General features: G+C 39.4%; 1 protein-coding gene across 1 annotated transcript in view; it reads left to right on the top strand.

Annotated features, from left to right (window-relative positions):
- Positions 1 to 25,890, top strand: part of ANP32B (acidic (leucine-rich) nuclear phosphoprotein 32 family, member B) — a 27,455-nt gene extending 1,565 nt beyond the window's left edge. Inside the window, exons 2-7 of the mRNA XM_005870642.1 lie at positions 10,869 to 11,018; positions 14,725 to 14,847; positions 19,888 to 20,077; positions 22,328 to 22,452; positions 24,159 to 24,228; positions 25,428 to 25,890. Of these exons, the coding sequence (XP_005870704.1) occupies positions 10,869 to 11,018; positions 14,725 to 14,847; positions 19,888 to 20,077; positions 22,328 to 22,452; positions 24,159 to 24,228; positions 25,428 to 25,495 (726 nt within the window). The 3' untranslated portion in view covers positions 25,496 to 25,890. The remainder of the gene's footprint in view (positions 1 to 10,868; positions 11,019 to 14,724; positions 14,848 to 19,887; positions 20,078 to 22,327; positions 22,453 to 24,158; positions 24,229 to 25,427) is intronic.

The raw sequence follows: 25,890 nt of genomic DNA on the forward strand, positions 1-25,890 counted from the left end.
CGACTTGTGGGAATCCAGCCCGGTTTGCTCGGGGCACACGCGGTCTTCAGTCCTGCGTGCACGAAGTCACCGCCGGTGACGTTAGGGGCGCCCCCCTCCCGCGTGGCCGCCACGAGCGCCCCTGTTGGGCCCCAGCACAGGGGCACCTTGGCCAGGCCCCCGGCTTTGGAGGTGGAGGTTGGGTCACGTTCGTCCCGTCGGCTCATCAGTCAGACATTTTGTGTTGGCCACGTGCTCGTACACGGAAGGGTTAAGCTGCTTCACGCTGTTATTTTGATTTGTAATTTCGGGAGTTTACGTTATTACTGAGTAGTTGTAAATCAATAGAATGTGGGCTAATTAAATTTAGCCAAAATTTCCAAAAGTACCCACGTGGATCTAAAGGTTTTCAAATCCAGAATTTGAAGTCTTTGTGCCTAAGCTAAAGTACGTACTATGAAAGTAGTAAGACTTGAATTGGGTGAACACACAATACAATATACAAATGAGGTGTTACAGAATTATACACCTGAAGCCCATATAATTTTAATAACCAATGTCACCCCAAAAAATTCGACAAAAAGTTAAAAAGGAGAGTGGGGGGACTTACAGCATTTGACAGTTAAACAAACAAACAAGTAAATAAATAAGGTGCTCAGTAACAGCAGTGTTGCTCCCTCTGGGAAATAGAACTGGGCTGGTGTTCCCACTATACTGAATTTTTTTGTATATGAGGTAACTGATATATTGCTTTTTAAAAAAGTGTACATAATATGTGCAAGTATTAATTTTTTAAGTAATCAACAGACCTTACCCTCTTGTCAGAGGTTAGAGTCGTGTGGCTATTTAATTAAAATTTGGTTAAAAGGTCGGTTTGACAGTTGCCGGATCCCCATTTCAAGTGTTCATAAGCCACAATCGACTGCTAGCTCTTCTGTTGGACAGCACAAGCCTGCAGTAATCCGGCGGTTTATTAAACAAATATTTGAGCGCCAACAGTATGCCGGCCCGGAAGAGCAGTGTGAACAAGGCTGAGCGCTGCGGGCCCCTTCCCCGCGGCCTCAGACGCCTGCGGGGCCTGTTGAGGGTCCTGGGAGCCGCCCGACTGTGGGGATCAGGAAGGTGCCCCCCAGGGATCTGACTGGGAGACTGAGGCCAGTAGGAGGTAAGAGAGGAGAGGAAAGCTTTGACCTTAAACAGAAGGCTTTTCCAGGAGAAAACAATGCTGTAGATTTTGAAGGGAAATATTTGTAAGAGGAGTTAAAAAAGTGTTTTTGCACAAAAGCATTATTCTTAAGGCTAATGAGAAGTTCCAAGATGACTCCTTTAAAACCAAACTCAACTAGTCACATGGTTCCTTATGTTTGTGTGGGACCTGCTCTTAGAAAGTAGGTTTGGCCTTCAGGATTCTGAAGACTTTCGTCATTTGGGGAAGGAAGAAAATTTCTTTCTCCATTGAATGTATGAACAGAAAGCTCTTAAATGCATCTAAGACTGTATTCCATGGTTGATCTTAATATCATCTAGTGAGAGCTAAGTGTTTGAGGAGGGTAAGTGGAAGTTTGATCATAAATGTTAGGGTATATGGCTTTTTTGTTCTTATTTTATTTGGGGGTTTGCAGAAGACCCTGGTAACACTTTACCTGTGTTCTTTGGCCAAAGGCCTAGGTTAAGATAACAGGTTCAGTTCATCTATCGGTCTAGCCTTGTTCTTTATAAACACAGATACATTCATTTCTCTGAGGGGGAGAGGACTAAAAATATATGTGTAACTCAGTGTTTTCTAAGTCTAGAAAAGCTCTTTATATCAGAGGTGTGTTCTCATAGGGGAAAAAATGGCTAAGAAAGAATGGTGATAACCATTTAAAAGTATAAGCAAGGATAGGAAATGTTTTATGTAAAATATTTGTGTTGTACTTCACTGAGAACAAATTGTACAGACCTAAAACATACCATATACAACACAGAAATTGCTGGTACAAGCACCTTATTATTAACTCTGCATCTAGGGACAGGTAGCCTGATAATAGCTCTGCTTGAGTTTTTCCTTCAAAGTTAGAAAGCCAACCAGTTCCTGGGGTTACAGTCCATGCCCCTGTGGAACATGCTGGGCTGTTTGCTAGACCGAGATATTTCATAGGCCATAAATAAGAATAGCCTTTCCTTAGTCCCAACTTACTGGGCCAAAAAAAATTAGGTTTTCCTCATATTTCCCCCAACTTTTGGCATCTATTGTTCTGTCTCTTTTGATGTAATTTTGAGCTCAATGGGATATTCTAATTGGGTGCACAGCAGCTAACTGTGTTTTTTCCTTGTATAAGTAATACATATTCATTGAAGAAAAAATGATATAAATAAGCTAAAAAAGTAGCAGATATAGAGAAGCAAAAATTTAAAAATAGAAATCTCACACATACTACCCATTCTACCATTTAGACATTCTGATGTGTAGCATTTATTTAGTTATATAAATAAAATTCAGCAAGCATCTTTATCTTTTTATGTAATTATTTATTATAGCCTCACTGTTAATGTCTGCATTGGTTATAATTTAATCATCCCCATGGGGTGGTTAGAAGTTTGGTGTGTTTTTTTTGCTATTTTAAATAGTATTGAAATGAGTATCTCGTAAAGTGAATCTCTATCTTCTACCAAATTGCTTTTTAATTTTTTTTTTTTTTAATTCAAACCTGAGGATATTTTTCCATTTATTTCTAGGGAGAATGGAAGAGAGAGGGAAAGACAGAGAGAAACATCTATGTGAGAGACACACATCAATTGGTTGCCTCCTGCATGAGCCCCAACCAGGGCACAGGCCGGGAAGGAGCTTGCAACCAAGGTACATGCCCTTGATCGGAATCAAACCCCCCCCTGACCAGTTTGGCTCAGTGGCTAGAGCAGGGGTGGGCAAACTTTTTGACTCGAGGGCCACAATGGGTTCTTAAACTGGACCGGAGGGCCGGAACAAAAGCAAGGATGGAGTGTTTGTGTGAACTAATATAAATTCAAAGTAAACATCATTACATAAAAGGATACGGGCTTTTTTTTTTTTTTTTTTTTAGTGTGTTGTTTTTTTTTAATTGTTCGTTTGTTTTTGGTTTTTTTGAGAGAGAAAGTGGGGGAGAGAGGGAGGGGAAGGACGGAGGGAGGGAGAGAGAGAAACATCGATTGGTTGCCTCCCATATGCACCCTGACCAGGGATGGAATGGCAACCTAGGTATGTGCCCTGAACGGAAAAAAAAACCAAAAAACAAAAACCCGGACCCTTTGGTCCGCAAGCCATTGCTCTATCCACTGAGCCAAACCGGCTAGGGCCCAAATTGCTTTTTAGAATGGTTTCCTTTACCCACCAGTAGGATATGGATGTTTACTTCATGCCATTACTTCTGCCACCTAAACACATTTGAGAACCACTAATATAAATCTGTTCTATTGTTAATTTGAAAACATTCATTTAAAAAAAATATTTTATTGATTTTTTACAGAGAGGAAGGGAGAGAGACAGAGAGTCAGAAACATCGATGAGAGAGAAACATCGATCAGCTGCCTCCTGCACACCTCCCACCGGGGATGTGCCCACAACCCGGGTACATGCCCTTGACCGGAATAGAACCTGGGACCCTTCAGTCCGCAGGCCGACGCTCTATCCACTGAGCCAAACCGGTTTCAGCTGAAAACATTCTTTTAAAATAACAGTAGGATAGAAGGTTTGAACAGTAGTTAACTCAGAAGAATGGAAATTAGCAAGAGTAGCAGGAATTACTTTTTCTACCTTTTTGGATTATTTCACTTAGTACAATAATTATGTAATATTTTTTTCTAATCCTCACCTGAGAATATTTTTTTCCATTGATTTTTAGAGAGAGTGGAAGGGAGTGGGGGTAGAAAGAGAAACATCAATGTGAGAGAGATACATAAATTAGTTGCCTCCCACATACACCCTGACCAGGACTGGGAACTGTGGGAATCTAACCCGGGACCCTTCAGTCCATGGGCCAATGCTCTATCCCCTGAGCCAAACTGTCTAGGGCTATATTTTCTAATTAAAGTAATTGGTAATTTTAAATGATCTTTAATTTCTCCATAGTTTTTTTTCCCCTCTTGTAACAAGGATAACTTGTAATTGGGGAAGGTCCCCCAACCAGTTAGGTAAAACTTATCTCTTTTTTTAGTGTAGCAAGAAGAGTGGGAAATGAGAGCAAATTGGAGAGGGTGGAAGGAAAATTGCTTAATGTCATTTGTGGCTCCCAGCTCTAGTCCCCATAACTAGGCTATAGTATAGCTCAAATTTTTCAATGAAAACAGCAGTGTTTTGCTGATAGCTATAGAAAAACAAAAAAACAACCCAAAAGTTTAAATAGGAAATAATGGAGTTTTAGTTCTCAAGTGTTTATACCTTAAATTCATATTTAATTGGAACATGAGGTGTGAAGAAGCATGAATTTGACCCCAAAAGTTAAAACATCTATTTTTGAGCAGAAGGCCTACTAACTATTTTGGACCAAATAGCTCCTCTAAGTTGTATACACAAATGTACAAGTGCCTGCCCAACCTTCCCTTCTTAGGTAGTAGCCATGGAAGATTTGGGGCATAAGAAGGGGAAACTAGGGTCATTTCTCCTTGATTAGAACCTGCCAATGTATTCTAAATCTAGATTGGGAGGCAATGCCTATCTATCACTCCTCCCTCTCCCCACAAACACACACACACTGGCCCATGTATACTCTTTTTAAAAAAATACATTTTTATTGATTTCAGAGAGGAAGCAAGGGGGAGAGAGAGAGAGAAACATCAATGATGAGAAGAATCATTGATCGGCTGCCTCCTGCATGCCCCCCACCGGGGATTGAGCCCACAGCCTAGGCATGTGCCCTAACCGGGAATTGAACTGTGACCTGCTCATTCATAGGTCAACGCTCAACCCCTGAGCCACACCACCTGGGCCCCATGCAAACTCTTGGACAATTGTGTTCTCCCTTGCAAGGTAATCTGGATCCCTTCACACTTCAGGGAGGCTTAGTTATTTCAAATGCTGCTGACAAAGTACCAGGGAGAACATACCTTTCACCAAAGTTTTTTTTTTTTAATATACTTTTATTTATTTCGGAGAGGAAGAGAGAGATGGAAACATGAATGATGAGAGGGAATCATTGATTGGCTGCCTCCTACACGTTGGACTGAGCCCCCAACCCAGGCATGTGCCCTTGACCGGTATCGAACCCGGAACCCTTTGGTCTGCAGGCCGACACTCCATCCACTGAGCCAAACCGGCTAGGCTAGGGCCTCACCAAAGTTTTGTTTAAAACTTTAAACAGGCTGGAAGACTGCTGATGGAAAGCTTTCCAGACCTGTCATATTCTGGCTCAGCACTGAGTGGGACCCCTCCTATGGTCTCTGCTTTCTGCAGTAATTCCCACTTTGCTCTGTCCTCTTACTGTGCCTCTGGAGCCCTGTTCTGGGAGGGTAGCACATTTCTTTACATCCTTAGTCTTCCTAGAAAAGTGAAGAGATATGCTTTCTCTACTGAGCCATACAACCCTCTGCCCTACTCACCCCAGTAAATTCTGTTGCCTTCTACTCATGGAGAAAATTAAAGGTCTCAGTGTACATTCCCTGAACTTCTTGCTCTCCCACTTATAAATTCACCTATATTGGTGCCCATCCTAGCTGTCTTCTGCACAAGAAGAGCTGCCCTGGCTCCAACAAGAGTAGAATGATATGTCTCATTTTTAATATGCATTTATATTATTTCTTGTAATTGAACATTTTTTTTTAGTGTCTATTATCTTGATGATTTGTATTTTATGGCTTGTCTTTTTTTTGTAAACGTCTCTTTTAGGGTGTTTATTTTTTTCCTTACTAGGGTAAAAACAATATCCTCAATAAAAGTATAAATGCAGATATCTAGAATTTTCATGTATCAAGAAAGGTCACAAAAAAGCATTAAAAAAGAGGAGTTTTAAATAAAGAATTCATAACTCAATAATAGAGTCAAATGTTTATATTCTTTTGCCTCGCAATAGCTTTTAAGGAAACAATCCTAATTACAGAAGAGATTTTACATAAGATATTATGGCATTTTTTATAATAGGGAAGATTGAAACTGTGTTCTACAAGGAGGATTGTAAAGTAATTTATGGTACAGCCATACACTTTAATTTATTTAGTTATTAACAGATATTCAGAGTTGTAGTTGTTTTTTTTAAATTGATTTTAGAGAGAAACATTAATTTGTTGTTCCACTTATTTATGCACTCATTGGTTGATACTTGTATGTGTCCTGACCAGGGATGGAACCTACAACGTTGGCATTTTGAGATGACACTCTAACCAATTGAACTACCTAGCCAGAGCAGAGTTGTTATTTTAAAGTATGCTAAGTCATACAGTTTTACCTTGCCTATATTTAAAATACACAAAGAAAGACAAAAAATATACCAAAATATCAATAGTAATGAACATTAATATGCTTTCCATTTAATGTATGTTTATGATCAGAAAGTTGATTTTGTTTAGATCCAAGTTTTCTCTCATTTCATCATCTGCTCAATCCCCTATGCCAGTGATGGCAAACCTATGACACGAATGTCAGAGGTGACACGCGAACTCATTTTTTTGGTTGATTTTTCTTTGTTAAATGGCATTTAAATATATAAAATAAATATAAAAAATATAAGTCTTTGTTTTACTATGGTTGCAAATACCAAAAAATTTCTATATGTGACATGGCACCAGAGTTAAGTTAGGGTTTTTCAAAATGCTGACACGCCGAGCTCAAAAGGTTCGCCATCACTGCCCTATTCGGTACTTTAAAAGACTAGCAGTGACTGTTTTTATCTTTATTTTTTAAAAATAGATTAACATTGTCATCAATAAGTACAAAATAAGGTTTTAGAGAAAAGTCTCCCAGCCACTTACTTTCTGTGAGAGATTATTTCTGTGAGGTTTTATGTACATACTAGAGGCCTGGTGCACGAAAATTTGTGCACTTGGGGGAGGGGGAGAGCCCTCAGGGGATGTCCTACTGACGGCTTAGGCCTGCTCCGCCTGGGGAGCGGGCCTAAGCCACAATCTGGCCTCCCTCTTCTGCCTCCCCCCCATCGCCATCCCCTCCCTCTGCCCCCTGGCACTTGCCTTGGCTGGCCTGGCACTGTCTGTCCACCAACTGGTTGTTCCACTGTTTAGTCGATTTGTATATTAGCTTTTATTATATAGGACTAGAGGCCTGGTGCATGGATTTGTGCACTGGTGGGGGGCGTGGCCTGCGGGATCAGCCGGCTGTGGGAGCGCCACTCATCCCAGTCAGCTGAGCGACTCTCCCACTGTCGGAGCACACTGACCACCAGGGGGCAACTCCTGCATTGAGCGTCTGCCCCCTGGTGGTCAGTGCACATCATAGCCACTGGTCGACCGGTTGTTCTGGTCGTTCCGCCATTCAGTCACTGAGCTTTTATAAATATAGATAAGAAAGTGAATGTGTGATGTATTACATAAATAACACTTTCTGTACATTTTACATACCACAGTGTATCCAGGAAATTATTTTCTTGTTAAGGGCATTTAAGTTTTCTAATTTTTTCAATCACTTCTTGTGCCTTCTTTCATAAGCCTTTCTGGATGTTTTAAGCTCATGTTTCATTTTTGGGTATTTCCTGATTCTTCTCAAGTCTCCCTTGCAGGATTCCGTCTCCTCAGGGTTCCATCCTCGGTCTTCCTAGGAGTTCCAGCCTCCCACTACTGTCTGTCCTGGTGACTCACAAATATGGAATTCACAACCCAGACTTCCCCTGAACTCCATACCCACGTGTCCAGTTCCCTAGGGATCCTTTCATCTGGACATCCCATAGGAAACTTAAACTTGGTATCCCTTTTGTTATTCCTTACACCCTTCCACAAGCTGTTCCTTTCTTATTCCCTCAAGCTATGTGGTTCCCATTTCTCTAAACCAGAACCTCAGTTCCACTCCATCATCTTCTATACTCAACAGCTAAGCCTGCAAATTAGAACCACTTTAACAGACCGGGATGGGTAGCTTGGTTGGATAGAACATCATCCAGACCCACCAAAGTTGTGGGTTTGATCCCCATCAGGGCACATAACAATCAACCAATGAATGCATAAATAAGTGATCAACAAATCTGTTTCTCTCTCCCCCTTCCTCTCTAAAAAATCAAGAAAAAAATTTTTTAGTAAAAAGAACCACTTTAATATTTTTTCCCTCCCAGGTTCCTCTTTGATTTCTATTCTGCAATTTGGTTCAGCAAACATGTACATCACATTTAAATGCTTTATGGTAGTTTTTTTAAAAAGTATATATTTTTATTGATTTCAGAGAGGAAGGGAGAGGGAGAGAGAGTTAGAAACATCAATGATGAGAGAAAATCATTGATTGGCTGCTTTCTGCACACCACCCACTGGGGGTCGAGCCCGCATCCCGGGCATGTGCCCTTGACCAGAATTGAACCTGGGCTCCTTCAGTCCGCAGGCCGATGCCCTATCCACTGAGCCAAAGTGGCTAGGGTGCTTTATGGTAGTTTTTTTATAATTCTAGTTAAAGTGGAATTTCACTGGTTGAGAGAAATTGTCTAAAAGGTGATTTCACCCAGTAAGCTGGGAGGCAAAATGGCTTAAGATGCAATATGGCTAATTCCTCCTCACTTGGCTTTTGGCATATTGGGGTCATTTCATTCTGTATAATAATTTTGGATTCTCTGTCAGATACAATCATAGAAAATCCCCTAAACCAGCGGTTCTCAACCTGTGGGTCGCGACGCCTTTGGCGGTCAAACGACCCTTTCACAGGGGTCGCCCTAAGACCATCCTGCATATCAGAAATTTACATTACGATTCATAACAGTAGCAACATTACAGTTATGAAGTAGCAACGAAAATAATTTTATGGTTGGGTCACAACATGAGGAACTGTATTTATAGGGCCAGAAGGTTGAGAACCACTGCCCTAAACCAAATGGGCCCATTTTAGTGGCGTTGTAGTATACTACTTAGGTGGGTGGCAATAACAGTTGACCTTTTTTGATATTTTGGGGTTTTCTTTTTTTGTTGTTTTTTGTTAATCCTCACCCAAGAATATTTTTTCCATTGATTTTTTTTTTTTTTCTAGTGAGAATGGATGGGAGGGGGAGGGAAATGGAAATAACAGAGAGAGAAACATCAACAGGTTGCCTCCTGCACATGCCCGAATCAGGGCTGATTGAGCCTGCAACCAGGTACGTGCCCTTGACCAGGAATCAAACCCGTGACCCTTTGGTCTGCATGCCAGCGCTCTAACCACTGAGCAGCTGGCTAGGGAGCTGTGTGTGTGTGTGTGTTTAATACAAAAGGAATACTGCTAGTAAAAAAAAAGAAAACTTCATATAGATACGAATAAAGTAGACGGCATTCCCCTAGTTTCTTTCCTGAGAGGTTACTTTCTCAGCACTTAATATGTCCCAAGCACTGCTCTACAACAGCTCCATGAGGTGGGTAATATTTTTTTCCACTTCATAGATGAGGAAACCGAGGCACAGAGAAGTTAAGTGGCTTGCCCAACGTCACACAGGTTATAAGTGGCAGAGCCAGGCATCTGTCTCCATAGCCCAGCTCTCCCCAGGTGACTTCTTAGGTTTTCACATGTGCTGATTTTCATCAGAAGAAGGAAGAATGGCAGAGATGTCTAGAGAAAAGTAGAAGGAAGGAAAAAGGTACAATAGGATTGCATGCATCCTGACTGAAACCAGGGCTTCTGAGGAGGAAATAAGGCAGTGAGAAATAATGAAGAAACAAGTGAGAAGTTGTGGTGGTGTGGGTATCACAGACTCTATAAATCTGTTTCCTTCTCTGTAAATGGGGGGAGGATGTGGTGGTGCCAGGAATAACAAGTATGGTCTCAATAAATGATAGCAATTAATAGAGTAGGATCCTTAGATTCTGTATGGGAGGATGAAGATGTCACTAGCTCCTATCCTCATTTTAGAGCTATCAGCATCTCCCTTCCGTATACATGCTTGATTAATGCTATTAAACTTGGTAGATTCACTGCAAGAATGCCTTTGGCAGTTAAAACTAATTTGCATCACTGTAAATTGATCAGAACGTGTTAAAAATTGCAAGTTTCAGAGTCAACCACAGAGCAAGAATGGCAATAAGGATTATTATAGTATTCACACTGTAGACTGTTATTAAATCAGTATTCAAAATCTTCAGATGTGATACCCTTGGATGAATTTGAGTTCTGAATTTCAGGATCTCCAAAGAAGGAGATTTTATGTCTGAAAAAGGAACCTAATTTAATGTCTAACAGTCTCTCGCCTGTCATTCTCACATATAACCCAAATTGATCTTTGTTTTGAATTAAGGCCTTGACACTTCACTTAACCCATTCCAAGTGTCAAGATAATCTTAGTAAAGATTAATAATACCACAAGTGGAAATGTATAGTGCTGCCAACATCTCCTAGTGATCTTGATAGGAAAAGTAAAACTTCTATATTTTCCTTGTGTCCGTTTCTTGGGCCTTGAGATAGACTCAGCCTAAAAGAGGGTGAGGGGTATCTTCACTCTGCATTTATAGTTAAAGCTAACCCTAAGGGAACAGACTTGGGAAAAGAAATAGGGGAGATACAGTTTCTTCACTTCTATCTTATGAACTGTAGTTTCTGTCTCTGGAAAAGAAAGAGTTCACATCTTTATTCGTGGTGTAACATTCCACCCTTGGTATCTGTTAGTATATTGTTTCTAAAGGCTTAATCATTTTTCATTTATTTATAACTGTGATCTAAAGGCTGCCCCTATATGTGGGTGTTTTTGCTGGGTATTTATGGTAGAAGTTTTTGCTTTTTTCTGTATGTTCCTGAAAGCTTGTCTTTTCCTTTTTTCTTTTGTCATCTACAGGTTCGAGAACTTGTCCTGGACAATTGCAAATCAGATGATGGGAAAATTGAGGGCTTAACAGATGAATTTGTGAACTTAGAGTTCCTCAGTTTAATAAATGTAGGCTTGATTTCAGTTTCAAATCTCCCCAAACTACCAAAATTGAAAAAGGTGAGTGCTTTTTCTTTAACAGTAAAAAGGAACCATACCAGGAAGGGAAAAATACATGGTTTTACCTGTAAGGAAGCATTTAATGTAGCAGAAAGCACATAGCCTTTGGAACTGGGCATATCTGGGATTGAATTCCAGTTCTATCATTTCCTTGATGGGTGATCTGCAGGTTACTTAATCCTTGTAAGGCTCAATTTCCTCACCTGTAAACTGGTGATACCACCTGACCTTACAGAATTGTTGTGATGTTTGGAAATAATACATGTTGGATGCTAAATAAATATTAGTTATGAAGAATAATTATTTTGTGAATAATTTATTAGTTATAAATTTGTGTTATAATCTTAGATACATTTTGTTCTTAGTATGCTCTGGTTTAGGAAACAGGTGCCTATCACTCATGTTTTATGTTTGTTGATTAAGGATGAGTTTGAGTAGTAAAGACTTTTCAGATTTATAGTCTTTGATAATTCAAACCCATTACATAATTTTAATGACTAGAAGTTTAAAATGTGCTATGACTTGCTGCAAGAATCCATTGTAACAAAGCTTTTGTATTTCTGTATCCTAGCTGATGGTCTGTTGTTAGCTCTTCATTGGTCTAATTGCAAACCAATCACTATTGCCCTTTAACTCCACCCCCTACTTTAAAAAAACAAGAGACATGTTTTCTTGTGTCCTTGCATATTTATCTGTCACAGAGCTCCAGAATGTCAAAACTGGGAGAAACTTCATCTCCCAGCCTAGCCCCTTATTTTATAGACACATCAGTAAATTTAGAAAGGTATAGTAATTTGCCTAAAGCCACCCACAAAAGTGGTGGCTAGAGCCAAAACTAGAATCCATATTTCCTATTTCCTAACCCAGTACCTTTTTTTTTTTTTTTAACATTCAGAAAGGTATGTGATTATGTTTAGGTATTCACTTTATTAGGGAATTTATGTTGAAACTGTCTAAACAAAGATACACACAGAAAGAAATTCATAATCAAATTTAAGCAAAGGGGCAGGTAGGCTGTTCCTGTAGTTTGCTTTTGAGTCTTGTTTTTTTGCTTATGTACATGAATTAAAACAAGAAATGCTTTATTTGCTTTATTTAAGTAATAAATGCTCAGGTACTCCTCATGGTTTTCAGGGTGCCCTGCTTCCTATATCAAAGAATCATGTTATATTTAAATTGGTAAATTTTTTCCTTTCCTCTGGTAAGTATGTGCTTTAGAGATTCAAGAGTCATCCTTTTTATTTGCATGGGTTATTGGTGACACTGGAAGCTCTGATTAGTTCAGTAAACAACTGGTGTCTTTTTATCTATCTACATAAACTTGATGCTAGCAGATCCTAGTAGTATGTGTTTTGTGTTCTGTTTTCCTAGCATCCTGATATATCTTCCTGAATTATTATGGTCAGTATAATGTCAGACTTAGAAAGTAAATGTATCAGTGACCATCTGTATGTATATAGGCTTTATCAAATCCTTTTGAAGTCTTATTTTAATTTGTTACTTATAGAATTAGTGAGGGAGGAATGGAGACATCTGTAAATCAGACTTAAAAGGCAGATAGATGTTCTTACAGTTGATGTGGACTTTGTTTTCTTCCTACCCCAGAATGGCTTGTTTTATAACAAGAAAACAGGATCTGAAAGAAATTTGGTGTATAAATGTCACAGGCTTCCTAAATTTACACATTGCTTTTATTTCAAATAAATGTGCCATTAAGTCCTCTGGCGGGATTGCCTTGTTATTTTTGCTCCCTAAGATACTCATGTTGAAAGGATGTATTACATATGTGTTGATATTCTGACCAACAAAAATAAGTGTTCTCTTTTTATTTTGATTTACTAATATCTCAATAAAGGTAACACTTGGGGCTTTGTTGATTATTATAGACTTATATTTTTAAATCTAGATGATTAGATATTAGACTGGAATATCACATTGGAAGGAAAATTTTTTTCGGAAATGTTGCATTCTCCTGAAATATTTAATAACACCCAAGCACCAGACTTCATTTTTTTATATATATATATTTTCTTTCATTGATTTTGGAGAAGAAGGGAGAGGGAGAGAGACATAGAAACATGATGAGAGAGAATCATTGATTAGCTGCCTCCTGCATGCCCCTCACTGGGGATTGAGCCCACAACCTGGGCATGTGCCCTGACCGGGAATCGAACTGTGACTTCCTGGTTCATAGGTTGATGCTCAACCACTGAGCCACACTAGTTGGGCTTGAATTGTTTTTTTTTTAATTTATTTTTTAAAATATATTTTATTGATTTTTTACAGAGAGGAAGGGAGAGAGATAGAGAGTTAGAAACATCGATGAGAGAGAAACATCGATCAGCTGCCTCCTGCACATCTCCTACTGGGGATGTGCCCGCAACCCAGGTACATGCCCTTGACCGGAATCGAACCTGGGACCTTTCAGTCCGCAGACCGACGCTCTATCCATTGAGCCAAACCGGTTTCGGCTTGAATTGTTTTTTAAACTCATTCTTTCAACAACTATTTAAATTAAAGAGTTCCTCTGTTCTGCTCATTATTATTTCATTGCATGCTATAGATGAAATTACATGATGTTCTCATGCTCTTCAAGGTACGCAGCATAGTGCAGAGGGCATGGATTCTTCTGAAACTAGCCTGCCCAGCTTCAAATCATAGGTTTACCACTGTAACAGCTGTGAGCTCTTTGGCATATTTCACTGTCTCTGTAGTTCATTTTCTTCATCTGTCAGTGGGGGTAATAATTCTACCTACCCCATCGGTTTATTGTGAGATTAAGTGATCATGTAGTATTTCTAGTGCTTTCAATAGTACCTGGCACTTAAGTACTAAGTAAGGGTTAGATATAATTACTGTTGTTGGCATTTAAAAAGGGGATTGATACCAGCTGTATGGTCTAAGTTTTCTCATCTGCAAAATGAAGAATTTGAATTAGATGCTCTCGACCATCTAATTTTTCCATGCTCCAATATCTTTCACTCTAATATTTCTTGCTGAAGGCTCATTTCCTTTATTGGCACACCGTTTGCTGTGTTACTTGACCCGCAGCTAAGAAATTAGAGTAGGTTCTTGTAAAGGCCAGGTTTATGCAAGAAGTGGCCTCCAGGGAGTTGGTTGTATCAGCCCTGAAGCTGTTGCCCCATTCCCTTTCCTGAGGTCATGGAGCTTCTTTAAGGGTGTGTTTTGGGGCTTGTCCTCCTACAGCCGTCAGAGCAAATTCCCTGGTGGCTTCCAGATGTAGAACTCCACAATGTGTCAACGCTGTAAGGACCAGATTAGGTTCCAAGTGGGCACAGCAAGCTTTGCTTGGCACACACTTAAATAAGCTGCTTAGAATGCATGGACCAGTTACCCTTCCTGGCAAGTATAGCATATTACAACTTCTTAAAGAATTCTAATTTGCTGTGACCCACTTTTTAGGTTAGAAAATACATTCACTTGAGCAAACTGTTATAATTAGCATCTGGTTAAGAAAACACAACACTTCTCATCCTATTCTGTCTCTCCTCCCCCGGAAATGTTGCTGGGATCCATAAACTACTTATTTGGGTTTAATCAAACAAAATGAACATACATGCACTGATAAAAAGAGATTGTTTGGTCTTGGTAAGTATTTAAAAACTGTATTTGCTCTTTAGAACACCTTAATGATATATGTCTCTCTGTATATTTGTGTGTGTCTTGTGTGCATTTTCTCTCACAGCTTGAGCTCAGTGACAATAGAATCTCTGGATGTCTGGACATGTTGGCAGAAAAACTTCCAAATCTCACACATCTAAATTTAAGTGGAAATAAACTGAAAGATATCAGTACCTTGGAACCTTTGGTAAGTAATTAAGAATTTGGAAACCGAGACTTACTGGTCATTTTCATTTTCATATTTCTTTATAGTAAGGGAAGTGATTGGAAATAATTGATTACCTGATACTGTGGTGGCTTTCTTCAAAGGGGAGTTATTTTTTTTCTTTTTTTTTTTTCCTTTTAAAATTTCATGTGTTTATGAAATTAAACATTTATTTTTTTTTCCCCCCAGACTGGCTAGGCTATTCTATACTTTTCTAGAAAAAGCTGTTTATATTGGGTGGCATATCTGAATTGCAGATGGAACAGAAGTCCAAGGACAGTTCCAATAAGTTTTAAATCTCCTAATTCATGATCTTGGGCGCTAGCTGGATCACTGTTGCCCAAAGTTTTTCATGGGAACCCCCAAATCCTCCTCAGTCTTACATACTTGGATAAGCTATGGAAAATTAGTTAAGTTTAAGTGTCACGAGTTACAGACTTGCTGTGTGACCTTGGGCAAATTGCTTCTTTTCTCTGGGCCTCAGTTTCCTCACTTAGGAGTTCTGGAAATAAAATAAGGCAATGCACTTACTTTGCTTTGTTAGCTGGAAAGCTGTGCTAATGGGGTCCAGCCCAGGTGGAAGTTGTGGTGGCCATAAAAGAGCTTTTAGAGGCAGGGCTTAATGCAGGGTGTGGGGGAGCCCCACAGGCTCCTCTTTTGGCTGGCACCTGGAAATGTCTATGAATTCAAGATTGATAAATGACTATTTTACCTAAACGTGGCATTCTAAAAATTTGGCATACAGGGAGAATTCCATTTTAATGATGCTAACTTGGTGTACATAAAGTCAGTGTTTCCATTAACTTCCAAACATTAATTGGGAGAGGGTTACACAGTAGGTAGGAGTTGCCTTTCAGGATGCAGAAGAACAGAACCCAAGAGAATAAGCCATCCTCTGCTATCCATCTTTTCTGATGTCACAGTATATTTATAATATTTGGATTTCATATTAGTTGTACAGGATGTTCTATTAATATTTCAAGGGAAGATAAGGTTAAATTATGACTTCTTTCAATAAAGAGGGTTTCCTGTCAGAATTTTAGGGTCTTTCCCTCCTAATTAATAGAGGTGCTGCGCCAATGTAGATTAAGCATCTTTTACTAGTCACTTTATGTGTACACTTCATTAAGTGAACTGTGTCTAGTTCATATTTCTCATAAATGTTGGGAGCCTCTTTCCTACCTTTACTCCATATATTTGCCCCTCTTTTCTACTGTAGATAAGTACACCCAGATACTTAGGCTCCTTCATTTTTACTGGTTCTATTCTTTTTCTCAAAACCAGTCCACATTTCCAATGTTTAAACAAACATTTATTGAGTTTTGCTGAATTCAAGGACATTAACTTTTGCCCACTGTATCCTCATAAGCCACAGAAGAGAAAGACTGTAGAGAAAACCAAGTTTAGGAAACTTAATTAATAGTCACATGATAATTTGCAGAATAGGGATTCAAATCCAAATCCACCGTTCTTTGCACTGTTCTCTTTTTACCTACAATTTTGTTTCATATCCAAATTGACTTGAGCTATTTAACAGGAGCACGAAATTCAGTGCTAATGGTCTCCCAGTCAGACCCCTGCATTAATCTTCATTGTCTGTGTTAGTGACAGGCCTGTCAATCCAGGGTCACTGTGAGCACAGGAACCCCTTTTTTTCTGGACAGAACACCAGGTAGTGCCTTTCCTTGCGAGATCATTGGCTGTTGCCTGATTCTCATAACAACCTGGGTCCCCTTAAATGTTTCATCAGAAGCCTTTGTCAGTGCCCTAGCAGACAGAGGCAGCGCAGAAGCAGTGTGTGGGAGCTGTTTGCTTGGGTGTTCCTGACCTGATCAGAGATGTATGAGGGCCCTTTGATGACTTAGAAAGTCTCAGTTCCCTGGGATAGTAAAGAATGAGAAATAATTGTTGTATTTTATCATTTTTAGAGGATCTGCTACATACCATACACTATAGTGGATGCTTAATGTATGTTATCTCATTAGTAATCCTCAAAGAACATTTCTACAAAGTGGATAGAAATAGCATGGCCCTCATTTTACACAAGAGGAAGCTGAGGCTTGGGAGAGGCTGAATCCCTTGTCCAGAGTCACACACTTGGCTGGCCAGTGAGAGCTGCAGAGCTGCACACCCAGGACTTTCTGGAAAAGCCTGGGCTCCTGCCCTTCTCTGAACTTGTTTCTCAGATTCCTAGTGGTGCTAGGTGGGTCTCCTGAAGTTAGAACTTAGAATAAAATATAACTGTAGCAGAAGGTGAAAGGGGGAAATGTTGGATCAATTTTTACTTCTGATAGTATTCTTCAGTGGGGAAAAACACCATCCTCATCCTCATTAACCACATAACATTTTGAACACCGTCTACATTGAGCCCAGTTCTAACAGTCAATGCAATGATTGTGAATGCCTCTGCTTGCTACAGGGACATTAATCGAGAGACAAAGAAGGCATCATTTCAAACTTCCTTGGACACCTTTTTTAAGAGACCTGGGCCATCCAAACCATCCCCAAAAGCCCTTCTAAATTCTAAGAAGGCAAGCAAAATTATTGTTAATAAAATGTTTAATGTTTATTATGGCTAGCCTATTAGTTTTAGGCCAAATTTATATGATAAAAATTTGTGATTTTTTTTTTTTTTAGCAGTACTTAAACATTACATTGGGATCCTGAACGATCTGTCTGTAGTGTATTTGGGATCTTAAAGTGTAATTTTACTACTTGAAACGTTTCTAGAATACTATGGTTATTTGTGATTTTGTTGTTTATTTTCTTTAACTTAGTTTTCTAGCATACTGTTTGGCATGTCCGGATTATAATGGGTCCTTTCTCAAGAAGTAGCCAAAAATATCACAGAGTCATAATTTCAGAAACAGAGCTGTGGAGGGCCTGTGCCCCGGGATAGTTGGTAAAACTAGAGAAAAGCCTTGGGCACTGTAGAGCATTAAATATCAGGGGTTGTATGCATTTTTGTGCATCTTTTCCTAGGGAATAAGTTTGAGGAGTCCATGGCTCATTCCTTTGATGAATTTTTAGACGGAGCCTCTTTGGGAAAGCTGCCTAAATTTACTTGTTGTATCCTAGCTGGTATAGGTCAACTGTTTTGTGAAGAGAAAAGAGTTCCCAGTATGCTATCTAGTTGTCTGGGGTGGCATTTCAGCATTTTTTTTTCTTCTTGGCAAGAATTCATACCTGGGCTTCTGGAGGTCAGGGCCTGCCCAGTGGGGAACCTAATCTGAAAGCTGCATGACATAAAAGCAGCTCTAAGAAGGGTTGGGGACAGTTTTCTTAAGACCTCAGGGGACTGACTTACATAAGCACATTATTTGATTCACAAACCCTTGCTTGGATCATCATACATTGGTGTTTTGAGGAGTACAGTTTCCTATTGCTGTAACCCTACTCTGTGTTCCCTGTCTGGCTCTATGTTCCCAAGGGCTGCTCAGTGAAAGTAAAGTAAGTGTGGGAACCTCATCTTTGATCAGGAAGATGAAGATTCTGTAAGGGCAGCGGTCAGCAACACTTTTTGCTAAAGGGCCCAATAATAGATCATTTAGGCTTTGTCAGCCATACAGTCTCTGTCACAATTACTCAGCTTCCCCATTGTAGCACAAAGGAAACCATACATAATGTATAAACAAATGAGTGTGGCTCTGTTTGAATAAAACAGGCCATGGTTTGGAATGGGCCAGCAGACAATCTTTTGCCAAGCCCTGCTTTAGAGCAAAGATTTTTCAAATCATTTTGTAACTCCCTAGAATTACACAGATACCTCAAGTCCTGGAGACAAGGTTTTGTTTAATCTGCATTTCTTTCTAGGTCCCTGTGAATGTTGAAATAGCTTTCCCAAATAAAGCATCATAGACTTTAAACACCAACATTTATTTTTTGCAACTTCTGTCTCACCCTCCCTTCCACTCCTAAAAATCAATGGAAAAATATCCTCAGGTGAGGATTAACCAAATATATATTACATATGTTGTTTTTTTTTCAAGCCTTTTCTCTTGATTCAGAACCATTAAAAGTTACATTTATGAAGCTATATAGCATATGCCCTCTGGGCTTATTGCCCCTATTCTAAAAGGCACCTGGCTTCATGTTTTGTGTTTGCTTGTTATAAGCTTGCACTCTCTCTTTTCCCTAAGAGGGTTGCTGTCCTGGTGCTGTCTCCTAACTTGCCTGTAATAATATCTCTGTCCTCCCAACCTCTTAACCCTTAATCAAAACTTAATAGATGTGGGGTTGAAGTACTAATACCAGTAAATTGTACTTCATAACAGATGAAGATATGAGTAAAATACCTGGAAATTTTCCTATTCAACAAAGTTTCAAGGTATGATAACACCAAAAGAATTTTACATGGAAAAGTCTGGTAACAGTGTCAATCATTTCCCCAAAAATTCAAAAAGAAGAAGAGTGTAATGTTTCTTATTTCTGAAGTTTAAACTCCTTTTCCCTAACCTGTATTGATTCCTGTCTTTCCAGAAAATGTCTGCATCACTAAACTTTGTGCTTTATTATATTCTGTTCTCTCGTGTTTCACATCTGTGTTCCCAAGTAGAAATGTCAAGCACCTTGAGATTGAGTTGATGGTTGGATGAGTTTTCTTCCATACTACTACCCCAGAGCTTTGAAGACTGCTTGATACCCAGCAAGTTCTTAGTGGGCTTTTGATTACTCAAATATTTGAACTTAGTTTTGAACCAAATTTATCAAATTCTCTGATTTGTCTGGTACTATAAGAAGATCCAGTTTTAATAACTTTTTCAAATTCATATTTCTTAAGACTAATGCTGCCCAAAAAAATGACAGTTCTTTGAGAAGGGTAGATGTAGAAGGAAAGGACTAGTTACAAATCTCTAGTGGCCTCTAATATAAAGATTGCAAAGGAGTTGAAATGTTTTCCTATGTACAAGGTTGAGTGGGTAGTACCTAATTAAATACGAGCCTAGACTTTTACCTCTTAGGAGATGGGTTTTGTTGCTTAGGTTCCTTTGGTTTAGGAAGTGTGTTTTTTTAATCCTTCAGAAAAAGTTGGAATGTCTGAAAAGCCTGGATCTGTTTAACTGTGAGGTTACTAACCTGAATGACTACCGAGAGAGTGTCTTCAAGCTCTTGCCCCAGCTGACTTACCTGGATGGCTATGACCGAGAGGACCGAGAAGCTCCTGACTCAGATGCTGAGGTGGACGGTGTGGATGAAGAAGAGGATGATGAAGGTAATTGGACATTATTTCCATCAACCTAATTTCTGCCTTCAAGGGTCCTTACTAACCTGAATGACTACCGAGAGAGTGTCTTCAAGCTCTTGCCCCAGCTGACTTACCTGGATGGCTATGACCGAGAGGACCGAGAAGCTCCTGACTCAGATGCTGAGGTGGACGGTGTGGATGAAGAAGAGGATGATGAAGGTAATTGGACATTATTTCCATCAACCTAATTTCTGCCTTCAAGGGTCCTGATAAAGCTGCTGAATGTTCTTGCTGTTGAGAAAAAGAATTTATATGCATACATGTAGGCATTCCATTTAATTTGGAGTTACAACTTCTGTTTAATTTTAATAAGTGCTTGGGACATTGAAGCCTTTAAATGATTCCAAATAAAAATGGTTTGTTTAGCTAATGTCTTAAATTTCAAGCCTAGAGATCATGGACTGCTCCATCCATTGAAGTACTTGTGATTTACAGTTTACTAAGGAGACCATCATTTCTGTCTTCCTCCTAGCTGTTCCCCTGCCTTGGTTACTGCTTACTTATCCTTACAAAACTCATCTTTGTCAACACTTCCAGGAAGACTCTCCTGATACCCTCGAGAGATTAGATTCGTGAACATGCTAGAACATCCCCTTGCTACCTCTTTCGTAGCACCTGTCTCTCTGCTATTCTTGTCCCTTCCAACTATGCTATGATTATTTTCTTGGGTCAGGGCTTTTTTCTTTATTCAAAGGACCTAAAACTTCATAGGTACTTGGATATGTTTGTTATATCCAAATATAAATAAAATAGCTTTCCTGCCTTTAATATATTACTAGGGTCTAAGAAGATGATGATTTCAAAGTACTATGTGTTAGGTTCCATTTTTCATTAATAAGGGAAATAATCTCTGGATATAACATGGATTTAGAAGATAGTTTTTATCATTGACATCTGACCAAGGTTTTTTACATCTAGTTAGCTTTTAGACTCATGATTATTTTTAAATATCTCTTTTCTTTAAAATAAAAAATATACAAGACAAATGATTAAGAAAAGCAGAGGAGGAAAAAACATCAGGCAACTTGGTGCCATTATTGGTGCTGTGATCTGGAAGCATCTTTACAGTTTGATTTTGCAGGAGATTTGAGATAAGGCAAAAAGAGAGAGGATGGGATGTAAGACAAGCATGTCAAACTCATGGCCGCGAAGTTCGTAAGATGTCACAAAATAGGACATCTCACCTTGTTCCAAATATTTGTCACTTGTTCCCCTCACCACAGGTTTTCAGTTATCCCTAAGAACTCTTTGTGCCTCCTGTGGTCTGTTGAGGTTCATTTTAAACAGGCTGAATGGCCACCTGTGAAAGAGCCTGTAAAGAAAACTTTTGGAGGGTGGAGGGTTCCTGAGAACCACATCATGGTTTCTGTCCTCTTGGAGCTTACTACGAAGAAGAAAGTGTTAAATAATCACAAGTGAGCAAGGTGTGTGGTCATGGAGAAGAATCAGGTGCTTGTGTGAGAGTGCGAGCTGGGATTCGGAGGTCTGGCTTATCTGCCCAAGGAAGTGATTTTTAATTGAGATTCAGAGGTTGAATCCGTGTTAGCCAAATAGAAGAGGGAAGAGTGTTGAGAGGCCAGGAGGCAGAAGAGAGCACAGCAAGCTCTAGGACCAGAGAGGTAACTGCTTGGCTAGAAGCCTCCACCAAATGGAGACACAGTATGGAGATGCCTCGCAACTTGCCTCCGCAGCTTGTCACAGGGTTGTTAGTCAGCATCTCCCAAGCTCCCCATTTGGGCAGCTTTGTCGTGGTACCCTTACCTCAGAAGAATATTTTTGTTTTAATTTTTTGTAACTTTTTACTGTGGAAAATTTTAGACATAGACAAAGGTAGAAAAAATAGTAAAACATTCATGTTCCCATGACTAAGCTTTAATAGTTCTGGTTCATAGCTGATCATGTTTTATACATACACATTCCTACCCTCTTCCCCCTTCCTTACTTGGAGTCAAATGCCATTCACTGGATAAAGTGTTATAGTGTCCATCTAGTCTCCCAGGAGTCCTGGCCTCCAGATGTTATGGGATTCTGTAGGACAAAAGGACTGAGCTACAGCAGCTTGGGAGCAAGAGGGTAATTGTGGTTCACGGTTTCCCCTGATGTTGGTGTAGTCCAGCATTTGTCCTGTGGACCAACCCATAATTTCTCAACATCTAGCAGATGTACCCTCATGGGACATCAAGGGTATTTAATGAATTCCTTTTGGACTGTTTTCAGAAGGAGAAGATGAGGAGGACGAGGAGGATGAGGATGGTGAGGAAGAAGAATTTGATGATGAAGAGGATGAAGATGAAGACGAAGATGTAGAAGGAGAAGAGGATGAAGATGAAGTCAGTGGGGAGGTCAGTGCAACTCTGCTTCCCTGCTTCCTATTTAAAATGATTAAAAGTAGCCAAAACCGGTTTGGCTCAGTGGATAGAGCGTCGGTCTGCGGACTGAAGGGTCCCAGGTTCGATTCCGGTCGGGGGCATGTGCCTGGGTTGCGGGCACATCCCCAGTGGGAGATGTGCAGGAGGCAGCTGATTGATGTTTCTCTCTTATCGATGTTTCTAACTCTCTATCTCTCTCCCTTCCTCTCTGTAAAAAATCAATAAAATATATTTTGAAAAAAAAGAAAAAAAATAAAATAAAATGATTAAAAGTATAGATTCCTTTTTAAGAAGAAAGGAAAGGAAGAGAAAGAAAGGCCTTCTGAAGAAAATAATACACGTTTGAGTAGACTAATATCAGTTTGATTAATTTAGCTCTTATAAACCCACCCTCTTAATAAATACTAAATGGAATGCTTACTGAATGCTACGGGACACAGTTCTTGGCTCTGCAAGGTAAGTTTTAACCCTTTAACTTTGGGAGGAAGCAGTGAGTTGAGTATTCATTCAGTAGGGTGAGAAAACTGCAAACATTCAGAACTAAAGGTATGTCTGTTCCTTTGTTGTATTGAAAGGAAGGGTATGTTTACCAAGTCTTGACTTGTTCTTATATATTCAGCCTAATTCAGCAAATATACGCCTTCTGTGTTAAAAGAGCTAGGGATGCAAAGTTAAATTAGGGATGTGGTCCTGCCCTGGCATGTGTGGCTCACTTGGTTGAGCGTCGTCTCATGTACCAAAAAGACACCAGTTCGATTCCTGGTCAGAGCACATGTCTGGGTTGTGGATTCAATCTCCAGTAGAGGGGGTGTGAAGGAGGCAGCTGATCGATGTTTCTCTCCCACATCATTATTTCTCTCTCTCCAAAGTAATAACGTTTTTTTAAAAACGTGGTCCTACCCTGCAAGAGCAGGTAGTCTAGTTTAATGGAACACCTAAGTAACACAATGTCAGTAAGGAGTTGAATGCCATAGGACAGGAGAAAGGAGTGACTTAACTTTGACCCTCAAGAAGGTTTGTGAAAACAACAGGCCAGGAAAGTTAGACGTCACCAAAAACATGTTCTTTTTTTGTACAGAAGTAAGGCTGAGCATTTGTATAATCTCATAAGGTATTTAATGAAATTAAGTTCCTGAAGGAAACATTTTATAACAATGGTAATGTAGAAATCTTTGTCCAAACCTGTTTTGAAATTCAAGATTTTAAAATCATTTCTTGAATTACTCATTTAAACTTGTATACTAATTAAGCATGTCTGGTAAATGAAATGCTTACTTCTGAAAAGCAACATTTTTTTAAGTATGTTTTTATTGATTTTTAGAGAGAGGGGAAGGGAGAGGGATAGAGAGATAAGAAACATCACCCATCAGCTATCTTCTGCCTACTGGGGTTCGATCCTGCAACCTGGGCATATGCCCTGACCAGAAATCGAACCCGTGACCTCTTGGTACATGGGTCGATGCTCAACCACTGAGCCACATCAGCTGGGCAATTTTTAAAGAAAAATTTAAATTAAGCTTATTAAGAGAAACCCACATATCTCAGTACATCAAAGTAGATAAAAACGCAAAAGTTTTCTCCTTGATGGATTGTTACATTTATTGGGAAATTTATCCTTTTTGTACTTCTCAACTTGGCAGAATTAATCTAATAATGATAATTGCCATACTATTCTTTAGGAAGAAGAATTTGGACATGATGGAGAAGTTGATGAAGATGAAGATGATGAGGATGAGGATGAGGATGAAGGTGAGTGTGAAGCATGCATTTTGGTCCTCCTCAGCTAAAAATCGGGGTATGGGGCAGCTGTCCCATCAACTTAGAATTTGTCACAACCACTGAGAAGAAAAAAAAATGCCCTTTGCCCTGGTGGCCCTTGTGTAGCCCTGTCAGCGTGTCTACTCTGGTGTAGTTCACCTGCTCTATGTAGCAAGCAATTAAGACTGTCTCTCTGAGGGAAGGAGGCCCAGTTTTCAGTCCCCACACTTGAACTATGTTTTTAGAACCCATCATTCAGATTATTGCCAGGCATAAGATTTCTGTGATTTGAATTCTTTCATTTAAAAAAGTCTTAGTAATTGTGTCATAATTTTTGCAGAATGTATACATATCACCTTTCCAATTTTATTAGTGTTATTCCTCTCCACCTTAACCCAAACCAGTGAAATATCCATTTGTTAATTACTCATTGAAAGCACAGATTCTCATGCATATATAGGTTTCAGAATACCAGGTGGTTTGCTGTGCTTTCTATTGGTTCAATTTTTTTTTCAGCATCTGTTCTCTGTGCCACGCACTGGACTAAATTTACAGTGATAGAAGAGCAATCCTTAGGACCTGGTTTCTGCCTTCCAAGAGCTTTATGGAACATAGTTTGACACAGATTTAGTTAATTTCATTTAATAGCCATGAATTTTTACTAGTTAAAAAAACAATGATATATAGGTCTCTGTCTCAAAAACCTGAGGCATCTAGAAATCTCTTTTTAGTTAATATCAACTTGCTACAATTTGAATCTTGCCATGTTCAAGGCTAAATACTCTGTTATCTCCGTTAATCTTCAGAGTAACCCTCCAAGTTAGTACCATGGTCCCCATTTTATAAACAAGGAAACAGGCTAACTAACTCCAAAGTCCCTGATAAGCAAATCTCTCATTGGACCAACAAGTGTAAGAAACATTTGGGAGACTGCAACTTAAAATTGAGAAAACTGGCTTAACTTTGTTGTGATTTGAGATGCTGCTGTGCATTTTGCCTTCTTGGTTCTGTGGTCACTATGCTTTTTAAAATTAATAGCTCTTAATTAACAACCTGACTATCAGATTAAGCTGGCATCTTTTTTTTATCATCTCAGCCATCAAAAAATTCATTGTTTTTACCTTCGTTAGCTATAACTTAGGCAAAATACCTTTCCAATTGTCTCAAAGTGAATTTTTGTTATTGTACAGAGGAGGAAGAAAGCGGGAAAGGTGAAAAGAGGAAGAGAGAAACAGATGATGAAGGAGAAGATGATTAAGAACCCAAATAATCTGCAAAAAAAAGAACTGTTCAGTATTGGTTGGACTGCTCATCATATGGATTGGTAGCTGTTTAAAAAAAAAAAAAAAGGTAGCTGTGATACAAACCCCAGGACACCCACCCACCCAAAGAGCCAAAGAATAGTTCCTGTGACATTCCGCCTTCCTCCATTTAGTCCCTTTTGGAAATTCACCACCAAGCTTGGGGACTGCACCCCAACAGAATTGTAAGCGTTGTTAGGTTTTCATGTAAGACTCTTGCTGTAGCGTGGATAGCTGTGATTGGTGAGGCAACCAGCTGTGGCTACCAGTTACACCAAGACTGTAACACATTTTTACTTTCTGTGCAACAAAGAAGCTTTGTAAATAAAATCTTAACATTTTGGGTCTGTTT

The sequence above is a fragment of the Myotis brandtii genome, unplaced genomic scaffold, assembly GCF_000412655.1.
Source record: "Myotis brandtii unplaced genomic scaffold, ASM41265v1 scaffold320, whole genome shotgun sequence".
NCBI classification, from domain to species: Eukaryota; Metazoa; Chordata; class Mammalia; order Chiroptera; family Vespertilionidae; genus Myotis; species Myotis brandtii.